This window comes from Rhinopithecus roxellana, chromosome 16, assembly GCF_007565055.1.
Source record: "Rhinopithecus roxellana isolate Shanxi Qingling chromosome 16, ASM756505v1, whole genome shotgun sequence".
Taxonomy (NCBI): Eukaryota; Metazoa; Chordata; class Mammalia; order Primates; family Cercopithecidae; genus Rhinopithecus; species Rhinopithecus roxellana.
In genome coordinates this window covers 114,017,015-114,031,155 of record NC_044564.1, presented here as the reverse complement: position 1 = coordinate 114,031,155, position 14,141 = coordinate 114,017,015, and the positions used below count along the sequence as shown (strand labels likewise).

At 39.3% G+C, this 14,141-nt stretch overlaps 1 protein-coding gene across 4 annotated transcripts in view; it reads right to left on the bottom strand.

Moving 5' to 3' along the window:
• Positions 1-4,564: 4,564 nt before the first annotated feature.
• Positions 4,565-14,141, bottom strand: part of HSDL2 (hydroxysteroid dehydrogenase like 2) — an 88,901-nt gene continuing 79,324 nt past the window's right edge. For all 4 annotated transcript variants that reach the window (XM_030919214.1, XM_030919210.1, XM_030919211.1 and 1 more), the window contains one exon: positions 4,565-6,528. In XM_030919214.1, coding sequence (XP_030775074.1) covers positions 6,416-6,528 — 113 coding nt within the window. In that variant the 3' untranslated portion in view covers positions 4,565-6,415. The remainder of the gene's footprint in view (positions 6,529-14,141) is intronic.

Here is a 14,141-nt window from a genome sequence, read left to right as displayed (position 1 = left end):
GAGACTGGCTGGTATCTCTCATCTGGTGCCACAACTTGCAGAAACGTAAAGGTATTACCAAGATCCATGTGCTGGTTACTATGACCTCTGCCTCCTTTCATTGTTTCTACCTGGCCCTGAGTGGTCTAGTGATGCCATTTCCCCAAGTGTTCCAGGGGAAAACATAGTGGGCTGCCTGGGAAACATCTCAGAATACACTAGGGAAGCTAGATGACTGTCTCAATTTCTCTTTTCCCCTAGTAGAAACTGTGGGCCAGGAAAATCTTCTGTCTTGCATTGTGCTGACTTGGAGGGAAAGGGGTGCCACAGCTGGAATAAGACCATTCTTCCTTGGGCAACATAGTGAGACACACACAGTCTCTTAAAAAGAAAAGAAAAGAAAAGAAAAGAAAAAAAAGACTGTTCTCTTTACCCTTCTAATTCAGATTTCATTCAGTTCTGTGGACCATGTGTGTCTCAAACTTGTTTCCAAGTATTGGGGTTTACAAAAGGATTTTCTGCCCTGTGGATAGTTTCTAGGTGAACTTTCTGTTGGTTGGGAATGAAGCCTGATACTTCCTAAACTGCCATCATTCCCCTAGATACAGCTGTTTGCCTCTATTTAAGTACATTTGGCTTCAACAAACATGGGTTGGGGAAAACAGCACAATAAATATTTTTAACTTAAAAAAATCATTTTAGACTGGGCAAGGTGGCTCACACCTGTCATTCCAGCACTTTGAGAGGCCAAAGCAGGAGGACTGCTTGAGACCAATAGTTTGAGATGAGCCTGGGTAACAGAGCAAGACCCCATCTCTAAAAAATGTAAAAGTAATTTTAAAAAATCATTTGAATTCACCATATTAATAGAATAAAGGAGAATAACCCTAATCGTCTCAATAGATAATAGGAATAGCATTTGACAAAATTCAGCAATCGTATGATTAAGAATACTCAGCAGATAAACAATAATCAGCCTGATAATGTGCATCTACAAAAAAACACCCTACAACTATCATAGTTAATGGTGAAAAAACACAGTGTTTTCCCCCTAAGACTAAGAACAAGGCTGGGATATCCATTCTTACCACCAATATTCACCACTATACTGTGGGTCTAACGGTGCAGTATGACAAGAAAAGAAATATATAAGGCACACAGAATGTTAAAGAAGAAATAAAACTCTTTATTTGCAGGTAACTATCACATACATAGAAAATCCTAAGGGATTTACAAAAAAGCTGCTAAAACTAGTAAGTAGGTTTAACAGTATTGCAGGACACAAAGTATTTCTGTATCCTAACACAGAATAATTAAAAACTGGAATTTTAAAAATTATTTAGGCTGGGCATGGTGGCTCCCAGCTATAATCCCAGCACTTTGGGAGGCTGAGGTGGGAGGATTACTTGAAGCCAGGAGTTTGAGACCAGGCTAGGCAACAAAGTGAGACCTTGTCCATACAAAAAAAAAAACAAACAAAGCCAGGGTGGTATGTGCCTGTAATCCCAGCTACTTGGAAAGCTGAGGCAGGAGCCCAGGGAAAGCTGAGACTTGGAAAGCTGAGACGTTGAGCCCAGGAATTCAAGGCTGCAGTGAGCTATGAGCATGCCACTGCACTCTAGAATGCACTGCAGAAAAAAGAAAACATCTGTGCACTGAGGTACACTATGAAAGCATTACATGACTGTTTTGGGAAAAACTCCAAACCGTTTTTCCTCTGCTCTTATACCAACACAACAATCACCACACACAAGAAGACTTCTGTGACCAAATGTGTGAGGGTTTTTCCCACACACTAAGCAGTGGACACCAAGTGGTGTCCTCCAATTTTATTCTGACACTATCTACTTGGAGATAGTGGGTATCACAATGTTGCTCACTATCTACTATCTCCAAAGTGTTAGATGCCACAGGTCGAGGGCTCAGTCCCCAAAACTGGCCCACCTCCCAGACACCAGTTGTAACTCTGGGCCTCTGGAAATTCTGACCAACTGACTTCAAGTTGGGGTTCCCACAATCCCCACTTGGGGTTCGATTAATTTGCTGGTGCAGCTCACAGCTCACAGAACTCAGGGAAACACATTTACCAGTTTATTGTAAAGAAATAATAAAGGTATAATATATACATTGCTATAATGTATATACTATAATAATATAATAAATACATATGAAGAGATGCGTAGGGCACAGTATTGGGGAAGGGGGCACAGAGCTCTCCAGCCCTCCCTGGGTGTGTCACCCTCCAGGACCCTCCATGTGTTCAGCTATCCAGAAGCTCTTGGAACCCAGTCCTCTTGGGTTTTTATGGAGGCTTCATTAAGTTGGCATTCTTTCCCCCAGCATATGGAGCAGGACCCTCTCTGGAATGAGGGTTTATATGACCCACAGTTCTGCCTTGGGGAGGTGAAAGGAAGGCAAGAGAAGGTCAGAGAGATTCCGTTTCCTGAGGCCTGCCTGCAAGGTCTGACACACCCAACATTGTAACAAAAGCTTGTAACAACGCTATAGGAATTATAAGCCAGGAACCCTGGAGAAAAACATGGGGTGGGGGGAGAAAGAGAGAGAGGGAGAGACAGAAAAAACACAATGACCCAACTTCATGGAATTTCACTCTTAGACTTTTATCTTGACTCTGAGAGACTCAAGATTCGATTTAAAAATGGCATCCTTAATTCTTTTTTTTTTTTTTTTTTTTTTAAAGACAGAGTCTTACTCTGTTGTCCAGGTTGGAGTGCAGTGGTGCAATCTTGGCTCAATGCAACCTCCAACTCCTGGGCTCAAACAGTTCTCACACTTCAGCCTCCTGGGTAGCTGGGATTACAGGCCACGCTGCCACACCCGGCTAATTTTTGTATTTTTAGTAGAGATGGGGTTTCACCATGTTGGCTAGGCTGGTCTCGAACTCCTGGCTTCAAATGATCCGCTGACCTCAGCCCCCCAGAGTGCTGGGATTACAGGTGTGAGCTACCATGCCTGGACAGCATCCCTAAATTTTTTTTTTTTTTTTTTTTGAGACAAGAGTCTCGCTCTGTCGCCCAGGCTGGAGTGCAGTGGCGCAATGTTGGCTCACTGCAAGCTCCGCCCCCGGGTTCACGCCATTCTCCTGCCTCAGCCTCCTGTGTAGCTGGGACTACAGGCGCCCGCCACCACGCCCGGCTAATTTTTTTTTTTTTGTATTTTTAGTAGAGACGGGGTTTCACCGTGTTAGCCAGGATGGTCTCGATCTTCTGACCTTGTGATCTGCCCGTCTCGGCCTCCCAAAGTGCTGGGATTACAGGCGTGAGCCACCGCGCCCGGCCCTTAAATTTTTAAAGAACTGTGTACTTCACTTTCTGGCTATGTTTGCCTTTTACATGTATTAGGGCCTAGAAGCTGCAAATACTTACAAAAATGGTGAAATCTTACTAAAGATAAATGAGAATTATGATGACCATTATGTGGAACATTCCAGATGAATAAGACTGTTTGTTCATCTAAGAATTGAGTTTAAAAATGAGGGCTTCTGAATCAGGCCTTCCCAGGGATACTTATTGATGTGCAAAAGCTTCTAAAAAGATTTCAAAAATGTTTGCCTCTTTAAAAGATCCCATGTAGAAGGCAAATGAAAAGCTTTAGCAACTAGTTTATAAGAAGATTGAATTTGCCAACCTTTTCACTTAGTTACTATTTTACTCCAAAGGCAAAAAGAAAGCTAGGTAATATTTATAAAAATTAGGCCCGTGGGTAAAGCAGGTTTGCTTCTTTTTCAGAACTATCCATCTGCGTCCAGAAATAGGAAACCCTTTGTCTGCTGTATTTGCTAATGGGCTCTGCCCTGAACTCAGTAATCTAGTTAAGAAACAGAAGCTAAGTTGAAAAGACCGCCTGTTGAATTAAATCAGTCTCCAAAATTTGCATTTCTGGTATTTGGCCAGTTATTTTGAAACTCTTTGTAAAAATGTGTATCTATAAAGGAAAATCAGTAGAAATTCTTACAATAGGTGAGAGCATTAGTCCAAATAAACCTCACCTTCGACCATTTTGTCTTAACTGGGCTTCTTAGCATCACCTTTCTGTCTTGGCAAATAACATATTTGGGCCTGAAATGTAAGTTCTTTGCCTTTGAGATGTAAATTTTCTACCTTGTGTTACCTAGGAACCATCCCTTTCAAAATGCAATTCAGGATAGAAAATTTTTAAACGGTTATTTAAAAAAGGGATGAATAGTAGACTGTGATGGGTTTAAAACAAAGGTGTAATCTACTAATGATTGGATGGATTGGAGGAACTCATTGCTGGTCCCCTAACATTACAAGCTCAAAACCAGTCAGCTCAATTTACTCCAATTTGGAAAAAATTTTAAAGCCAGAAGGCAGAGATTCTGATGGGCAACCCAACTAACAATCACTTAGGGCAATAATCAAGCAGGTCAGTCAAGAAAAGGGCAAGGTCCCTTGACTCAATCCCCCCATTGGAATGGGTATAATTAGCAAATTCATGTTTTAATGACCAGAACCCAGAGATTGCTGCCTCACGGTATTTTCTACTTCTCATTTTCCCAAACCTTAAAGAATGTCAAAGAATAAAATCTCAACAAATTAAATTGTAAAGATCTAATTGGCTTTTATTAGCGATTCATGAACCGGGTAGCATCCAGCCTACAAAATAAACAGAAGCTCCACCAGGTGTGACAGAACGGTCTGCATTTGCAATGCAGCACTAGCAGGAACAAGGAAACAGCATAGTAGAAATAGCAGATTGGTTAACATCAGGTTACTTCAGGTTACGTTCCTGGTGTGGATTAAAGCAGAGGGGGCTTCCTCGTCACCATCACGCTGGGTCATGTTGACTGGACTCCCTTTGATCAGTTGCAGTGAATCTCTGGACTTGTTGAAACTGTCCTATTTTTAAGTTCACTTTGATTACATGGACTCCATTCCTGGATGGAGAGGTGAGATCTTGGAGTTCCATTCAACATAAATGTATTGGAAAGTTTTTGTTAGATAGGGCTTGTTAATTTTGGCCTTGGACTAGTCCTTTCCCATCTCTGATCCTCTGCTTCCTAACTTGTAAAATACAGATTAAATGCTCCTGACATGATTCTAAGAAATGTCAGGATTAGCTAAATTGCTTAATGGTACAATAATATTAGAGTGGAAGATGAGAAGCAAGATTGTTACACTGAGCAAGTATTTTTAACTGATTGAAATGAAAGATAAGAGCTTTTTTAAAGTTTATCTTCCCCTCAACCCTCCCAGCCTCTCAAACCACTGTATCAGCTTGCGAGGGCTGCCATAAAAAAAAACCACAGATTGAGTGGCTTTTTAAATTAACTTATTTGGTGGGTAGAGATAGGGTCTTACTATGTTGTCCAGGCTGGCCTTGAACTCCTGGCTTCAAGCAATCCTCCTGCCTTGGCCTCCCACAGTGGACGGCTTAACAACAGAAATTTATTTCTCACGATTCTGGAGATTAGAAGTCAAAGATCAAGGTGCTGGTGATTTTGTTTCTTCTGAGGCCTCTCTCTGCTTGCAGATAGCTGCCTTCTCACTGTGTCCTCTCCTGGTCCTTGTTCTGTGCACCCATCGCTGGTATCTCTTATGTCCAAAGGACACCGTGTTCGATTAGACTAACAGCCTCCTTTGAACTCAGTCACCTCTTTAAAGACCTCATCTCCAAATAGTTACATTCGAAAGAAATGGGAGGTAGGACTTCAACGAAGGAATTGGGGGTTACACAATTCAGCCCATACCAATGCCCTATTCTAAGGTTCCTGTTTCAAAACATGGTAGCCAAATGCATACTCCTAGGGAGAAAATTATTTTGTTTTAGGACAATTTAAACATATTTTTACATGGAATACATACTGCAATTTGTTAAATTACATTAGTAATATTTTCCTATGGTAAGTCTACCTGGAAAGCTAGTTATCAAAATGAAAAATGATTGTTTCATTTAGTCCTCACCAGTAGTAGTTAATTCGTTTTCTGTGATTTTTGTTAAATGCACTATATAAGATTTTCTTTAAAATAAGTATATAAAAATCAAATACATCATTAAAATTTTCATTAGTATACAATCCAAAACTAAAAATTTTAAAACAGACTACCTTCATTTTACATGACAAAGAGCTAATTTTACTGCTTGATCTCACTGGCTGCCCAAAATACTTTTCTTGGAGAAAGACAGTGAATGAGATGTAAGGCTCAAAGGGTTAAACCCTTGAAATATAAAAACACATACTGTCTTAGAATCCCACTTAATGAAGCTTATGTTTGATTAGCTTGCTGTTTTAATTACAATTTCAGGTCTTTTAGAGACATATTCTATTTTTTCCAGAACAAACATGCATATCCTTATAACACAACAGGGAAGAAAACAAACATTAGATTTTAACTGTTGAGCTTTTTTTACTTCTTGAGCATAGCAGTCGACATTTTTTTTTTTATCTTTTCCTTCACAGTCTGGCATTCATCTGATTCATTAGCTTCTCCAATTTGATTGCTAGGGCCATGTTACCTTTAATCTTCAATTTTCCTGACATGAATGCCATTGTTGGTTTTAGTTTCCCTAAAATGAGAAAACGAGAAGAGAGAAAAGCAACCATTAATGCCCTTAGGGATATACTGCTTTAAGAACACTCATTCTAAAAAGAATCTCGAGTTCTACAAACCTCAGAAGCACAGAAATTTCTGTTGCAGCATTTTATATCAGTATCTTGGGAATCCCAATTCCTAGACTTAGATGTTAACAATATCCGATAAGAGCTAGCATAAAAACCACAATCATCAAAAGATTAGAGCAAATGTTTTTACACTAAAAAGATTTTGTACACTAAAGGATACACGGCCCTCTAATGAATTCTGGTAAACAAATACTGTCTATTTTAGTTAATTTTCCAACTTATGATAGTTCATTAAACTTTTAACATTTCAAGTTTAAGTCAAAAAAACCAAACAGTGTAAATGAACAAAATATTCTTAAGAAATGATCATTAAAAGTATAGTGTATGGACACAAAATATGTGTTAGCATTACTTTAACCACAGAAATGCCAGGGTATAAAATATGTGAGCATTAAAATAGAATTGTAGCTAATAACAACATGTAATAAATATGAGCTCCATGGAGAGAAGTACATTTGTTATCTGCTACTCTTATTCCAGTGTCAGTACGGAGTCTGTCACATAGTGGAATTAATGAAGAAACAGACTCAAAAAGGATTCTGACTTGCCCAAGGTCACACGGCTTGTATGAGGCAGTGCTGCAATTCAAAGCCAGATACGTCTGCCTTTCATTTATGACTTTTTTTTTCCTTTTCTTTTTTCTTTTGAGACAGGGTCTCACTCTGTCTCCCAGGCTGGAGTACAGTGGTGTGATCGTTGCTTACTGCAGCCTCGACTTCCCAGGTTCCGCCGAACCTCCTACCTCAGCCTCCTGAGTAGCTGGACTACAGGCGTGTAACACCATGCAGGGCTAATTTTTTGTAGAGATGAGATTTTGCTCTGTTGCCCAGGCTGGTCTCAAGTCATCCACCTGCCTCCCAGAGTGCTGGGATTACAGATGTGAGCCATCTGGCCCAGACTCATTTATGATTTTCTGTCTTACATTATGTTAATTGATATAGATGACATATCTCCTAGAAGGCACAAAATGTGTTTGGTATATTAGTAGCCACCCTCCCCACCACTGTGCCCCACACAGGTTCTTTGTAGAGAAAGTATGTGAGTTAATGTATTATATATATATATATATATATATATATATATATATATATATATATATATATTATATTAAGCTATTAAATGCCTTTAAATCATTCCAAATAGAGGTTGTAGCAAAGCCTCATAGAGTTATTACAGGTAGAAAGGATCAAGTCCAACTCTTTTAATGAATAAACTGAGCTGTGTCCTACTTTAAGACAATGTGATGTTAAAATCCCAATACTAGCAAATAATAAATGAAGGAGCAACTTTTATTTACATGGAGGATACTGAAGGATCTTTATTATTGAAGGAACAGAACAGCCCCTCAAAAAACGCAGACATCTGGGTGTCCTTCAGCTAAATCAACTGGATCATGCTCTGTTATTCTACAGGGAAGCCCACCATTCCACCCACCCCACTCACACACAGCTTCCAATCAGCTTTGCAAAGCCTTACCCATAGAGATGAATGGACATCAAATATAACCAAAAGCAAAACATAGATAAGAGCGACTTGGAGGAAACAATGCAGGCTCAGACGAAAGATAACTCAAGTAGAGTCAATGGAGAACAAATTAAAAATTCCATAATCTCTGCCCTCAGAGATAAAATAATACAGCAAGGGATGGAGAACAGGATGCAGGTGGAGAAAGAGGGAAGAGGAGGAGCACAGGAAGGAGAGAGGAAAAGAAGAGGGGATAAAGAGGAAGGAGAGGGGAGAAAAAGGGAAAGGGGTAAAGGCAGCGATACCAGGGAAAGACAGGGGATGGGTTGGATTGACGAGGAGGAAGAAAAACCATCAGAAAACTAGATGAGCTCTTAGAAATTAAAATTTTACTCAACAAAATTAAAATGCAATAGAAAGGAAAAAGAAGGTGAGTCGATCTCCTAGAAGGTGAAAAGAACTATACAAATACATGTGCAACAGGAGAAATGCATGATTAAATCAGATGATCTTTTTCTCCAGAAAGTCAGAAGAGAGAAAACTGAGAGAATTATCAAAGAAATAACATAAGAACTTTTCAAGGGGCTGAAAAAATGACAGAAGACATTTACCTTTTATCACTGTGAAATATGAGACCACCACAGAGAAAGATGTCTCTGATTTCAAAAACTTTCAGAAAGGACAAGGGTAGATAGAAAAGATTAAGAACAACAACATCAAATTCTCAACGATAATCTTAAGATGATAAAGCAATGGCCTCAAAATTCTGAGGGAAAATGAATTGCAACCCAGAAATCTCTACCCAAACAATCAAGAGAGTTGGTAGAATAATAGTGGTTTCATATACACACAAAAATTTTCTCTAGGGTATCCTTTCTCATGAAACTACTGGAGAATGTGTGCCACCAAAATGAAGATGTAAAGGAAGAAAGAAGACATGGGATCCAGGAAACAGGAGATTCAGTGCAGGAGAGAGTTAAATTTCTAGGACAACAGCTGTGTAGCAGGCTTAATGAGCTTCAGGTCTGGATTATAACATGAAGACAAAGGGCTCCAGGGAAAAAATGGACTGACATGAGCTGATACATTTGACAATGTAGAAAACTGCATCAGGAAGCTGTGGGAAGAGTACAGGAAGACTCTGCTTAGTGTCATGGACTGAATGTTGGCATTCCCCACAAACTTCATATCTTGAAGCTCTTGCCCTCGGTGTGATTGTCTCAGGGAGTGGGGCCTTGGGTAAATAATTTGGTTTAGGTGAAATCATGAGGATGGAGCCAGAATGATGGGATTAGTGCCCTTAGAAGAAAAGGAAGAGAAATAATTCAGTGGCATTTAAGTCCAGCCACAATGTTGTGTACCACCACGCAACACAAGTGGTATCTATCTAGTTTCAACACATTTTCATCATCCCAAAATGAAACCCTCAGGGATTCAGCATTAGCAGTTCCCCCTGCCTCCAGACTCTGGCAACCACCAACAGCTCTCTGTGTGTATGGATGCACCCATTCTAGATATTTAATATAAAAGGATTTCTACAATATGTGATCTTTGGTGTCTGGCTTTTTTCATTTAGCATAATGTCCCATGGTATAGCATGTGTCAGTACTTCATTCCTTTTTATGGCTACTATTTCATTGTATGTATATACCACTCTTTGTTTATCCGTGTATCTCTTAATGGACATTTGGGTTGTTTCCGTCTTTTGCCTATTGTGAATAGCGCTGCTGTGAATAGGCATGTACATTTATTTGTTTGAGTGCCTGTTTTCAATTCTTTTGAGTATAGATTTACAAGTAGAAATTGTTATTTGGTAATTCTGTAATTAACTGTACCTATACATCTATGGGTTTAAACCCATGTGTCTATAGTCAGCTGATCTTCAACAAGGGTGCCAAGACCATTTAACACAGGAAAAAACAGTCTGTTCCACAAATGGTGCTGGGATAACTGGATATCCACATACAAAAGAATGAAGTTGGACTCTCCTACTGTCTACAAAAATTAACTTAAAATGAATCATAAACCTAAATTTAAGAGGTAAAACTCAAAACTCTTAGAAGAAAATATAGGGATAAAGCTTCCTAACCTTGATTTGGCAAATGATTCTTAGATATGACACTGGAAGTAAAAACCAAAAAACATAGGTTGAACGTTAAAACTAAAAACATATGTGCTTCAAAATATATCACCAAGAAAGTGAAAGACAACCCACAAAAAATGTGAAAAAGCATTTGTAAATCATATATCTGATGAAACGTAACTGAAAACATACGAAGAATTTCTTTTTTTTTTTTTTTTTTTGAGACAGAGTCTCTCTGTCACCTAGACTAGAGTGCAGTGGCATGATCTTGGCTCACTGCAACCTCCGCCTCCTGGGTTCAAGCGATTCTCCTGCCTCAGCTTCCTAAGTAGATGGGATTACAGGCGCCTGCCACCATACCTGGCTAATTTTTGTATTTTTAGTAGAGACAGGGTTTCATCATGTTGGCCAGGCTGGTCTCAAACTCCTGACCTCAAGTGATCTGCCCTCCTCGGCCTCCCAAAGTGCTAGGATTACAGGTGTGAGCCACTGCGCCTGGCCATAATTTCTTAAAACTGAATAATAAAAGACAAATAACCAAATTTTGCAATAGCAAAGGACTTGAATGGACATTTCTCCAAGGAAATACCTTTGATCCATAAGCACATGAAAAAATGTATATCATTTGTCATTAGAGAAATGCAGATCAAAACAACAAGATGCCATTTCACATCCACTAGGGTGGCAATAATGAAAAAACAAAATAATAAAAAAACCCAGAAAAGAAGTGTTGGTAAGGGCTAGGATATGGAAAAATAGAAATCCTTGTACATTGGTGGTGGGAATGTAAATGATGCAGCCACTATGAAACACCTTTTGGCAGTTCTTTGACAAGTTAAACAGATATTATGACCTAGAAATTCTACTCCCATGTAGATAGCCAAGAGAAAGGAAAACATATATCCACACAGAAACTTGTATATGAATGTTTATTGAAGCATTATTCATAATAGCCAGACAGCAGAAATAACCTAACTGTCCATCAGAAGATGAATGGGTAAATGAATTGTGGCAAATCCATATAATGGAATAATATTCAGCCATAAAAAGAAATGAGGTACTGATACATGCTACAGCTTGGATGAACCTCAAAAACATTATACTAAGTAAAATAAGTCAGATGCAAAAAAACATATATTGTATGATTCCATTTATTTAAAATATTCAGAATATGCAAATCAATAGAGAAAAAGCAGATTAGTGGTTGCCAGGGGAGGTGAGAATGAGAAGTGCTTACTTACATATGGTACAGGTATTCTTCTGCAGTGATGAAAAAATTTTGAAACCAGGGAGAAGTGGTGGTTGCACAGCATTGTGAATGTTAAATGTCACTGAACTGTACACTTTAAAATGACTAATTGCGGCCGATTGCGGCCAGGCGCAGTGGCTCACGCCTGTAATCCCAGCATTTTGGCAGGCCAAGGCAGGCAGATTGCCTGAGGTCGGGAGTTTGAGACCAGTCTGGCCAACATGGTGAAATTCTGTCTCTACTAAAAATACAAAAATTAGCCAGGCGTCGTAGTGGGCTCCTGTAATCTCAGCTACCCAGGAGACTGAGGCAGGAGAATTGCTTGAACCCAGGAGGCAGATGTTGCAGTGAGCCGAGATTGCGCCACTGCACTCCAGCTGGGCTGACAGAGCGAGACTCTGTCTCAAAAAATAAAATACACTTTAAATGGGTGAACTGTATGGTATATGAATTATATCTCAATAAAGCTGTTTTTAAAAAGCTATTGACATTCAACAAGAAATTGAATTGTTAATTAAAAATATTCCTACAAAAAAATCCCAGCTTACAAAATGGCTTCACTGATTAATTCAAATGATACAAAATCAAAACACAAAAATTAAGTATAGGTCTATATACCAGAAACAGGCAATTTGGAATAAACTAACAACAATAATTTCATTCACAGTAGTGAAAAAGAATAAAATATTTAGTGGGAAAAGCATGAACCATAAGAGGAAAAAATAATAGATTAAACTTGATCAAAACAAAAAACTTTTGTAATACAAAATATACTATTAAGAAAATGGAAAGAGAAGCCACATACTGGGAGAAAATATTTGCAAATCACATATCCAATAAAGAACGTGCATCCAGAATTTATAAAGAATCTTACAACTCAATATTAAAAAGAAGACTCAATTTTACTTTATTGTGTGTGTGTGTGTGTGTGTGTGTGTGTGTGTGTGTTTAGAAGCAGGGTTTCACTGTGTTATTCAGGCTGGTCTCATACTCCTGGCCTCAAGTATCCTCTTTCTTTGGCCCCCCCAAAGTGTTGGAATTATAGGCATGAGCCACCATGCCTGGCTGACAACTCAATTTTAAAATGAGCAAAGACTGAATAGACCATTCACCCAATATAAATAGCTATTAAACACATGAAAATCTGTTTAACATCATTATCAGTAAGAAAATGCAAATTAAAACAACACTAGGCACAGTGGCTCGTGCCTATAATCCCAGCGCTTTGGGAGGCTGAGGTGGGTGGATCACTTGAGGCCAGGAGTTTGAGAGCAGCCTGGCCAACATGGTGAAACCCCGTCTCTAGTAAAAATACAAAAATTACCTAGGTGTGGTAGTACATGCCTATAATCCCAGCTTCTTGGGAGGCTGAGGCATGAGAATTGCTTGAACCCAGGAGGTGGAGGTTGCAGCGAGCCAAGATCATGCCACTGCACTCCAGCCTGGGAGACAGAGCAAGACTCTGTCTCAAAAAATAAACAAACACATAAATAAACATATGAGATACCACTACACGCCTACTAGAATGGCTATAATAAAAAAGACAACAAGCCAACTCTGGGTGTACTGCCTATGAGTTAACCCTGCTCTGCAGGGAGCAGTTAAAGAAAATGTTTTTAAAAGACAACAAGTGTTGGTAAGTAGGTAGAGAAAATGGAACCTTAATACATTGCTGATGGGACTATAAAAATGGTATAGGCACTGTAGCAAATAGTTTGGTAGGTTCTTAAAAAGTTAAATATTGGCTTACAGTGGTTCTCACCTGTAATCCCAGGACTTTGGGAAGCTGAGGTGGGAGGATTGCTTTAGCGCAAAAGTTCAAGACCGGCCTGGGCAACAAAGCGAGACCCTATCTCTATTTTATTTTAAGTGAAAAAAAAAAAAAAGTTAAATATCAGCTTACCATATGACCTAGCAATTCCATTCTTTTTTTTTTTTTTTTTTTTTTTTTTTGAGACGGAGTCTCGCTCTGTCACCCAGGCTGGAGTGCTGTGGCTGGATCTCAGCTCACTGCAAGCTCCGCCTCCTGGGTTCACGCCATTCTCCTGCCTCAGCCTCCCGGGTAGCTGGGACTACAGGCGCCGCCACCTCGCCCGGCTAGTTTTTTGTAGTTTTTTTTAGTAGAGACGGGGTTTCACCGTGTTAGCCAGGATGGTCTCAATCTCCTGTCCTCGTGATCCGCCCGTCTCGGCCTCCCAAAGTGCTGGGATTACAGGCTTGAGCCACCGCGCCCGGCCGCAATTCCATTCTTAAAAATCTACCCAAGAAAAATGAAAACAAATATCCATACTGATACATGTATGAGAATGTTCATAGCAGCAATATTCATAATAGCCAAAAACTTGAAACAATCCAAGTGTCCATCAGCTGGTGAGTGAATAAACAACATGTGGTATATCCATACAATGGAATACTATTCAGCAATAAAAAGGAACCGAACTACTGATACCAGCTACAACATATATATGAATGAATATCAAAAGCCTATGCTAAGTAAAAGGAGCTAGATGCAAGACTATACACTGTTTTATTCCACATATATAAAATGTCCAGAAATAGCAAATTTATAGAGACAGAGAGCAAATTAGTATTTGGCTGGCTGGGAGGTTGGGAGTGGAAATAGGATCGACTACAAAGAGACATGAGATAATTTTTTGGTGTGATGAAATGTTCTCATAACATACAGTCTATAACTGGACTGT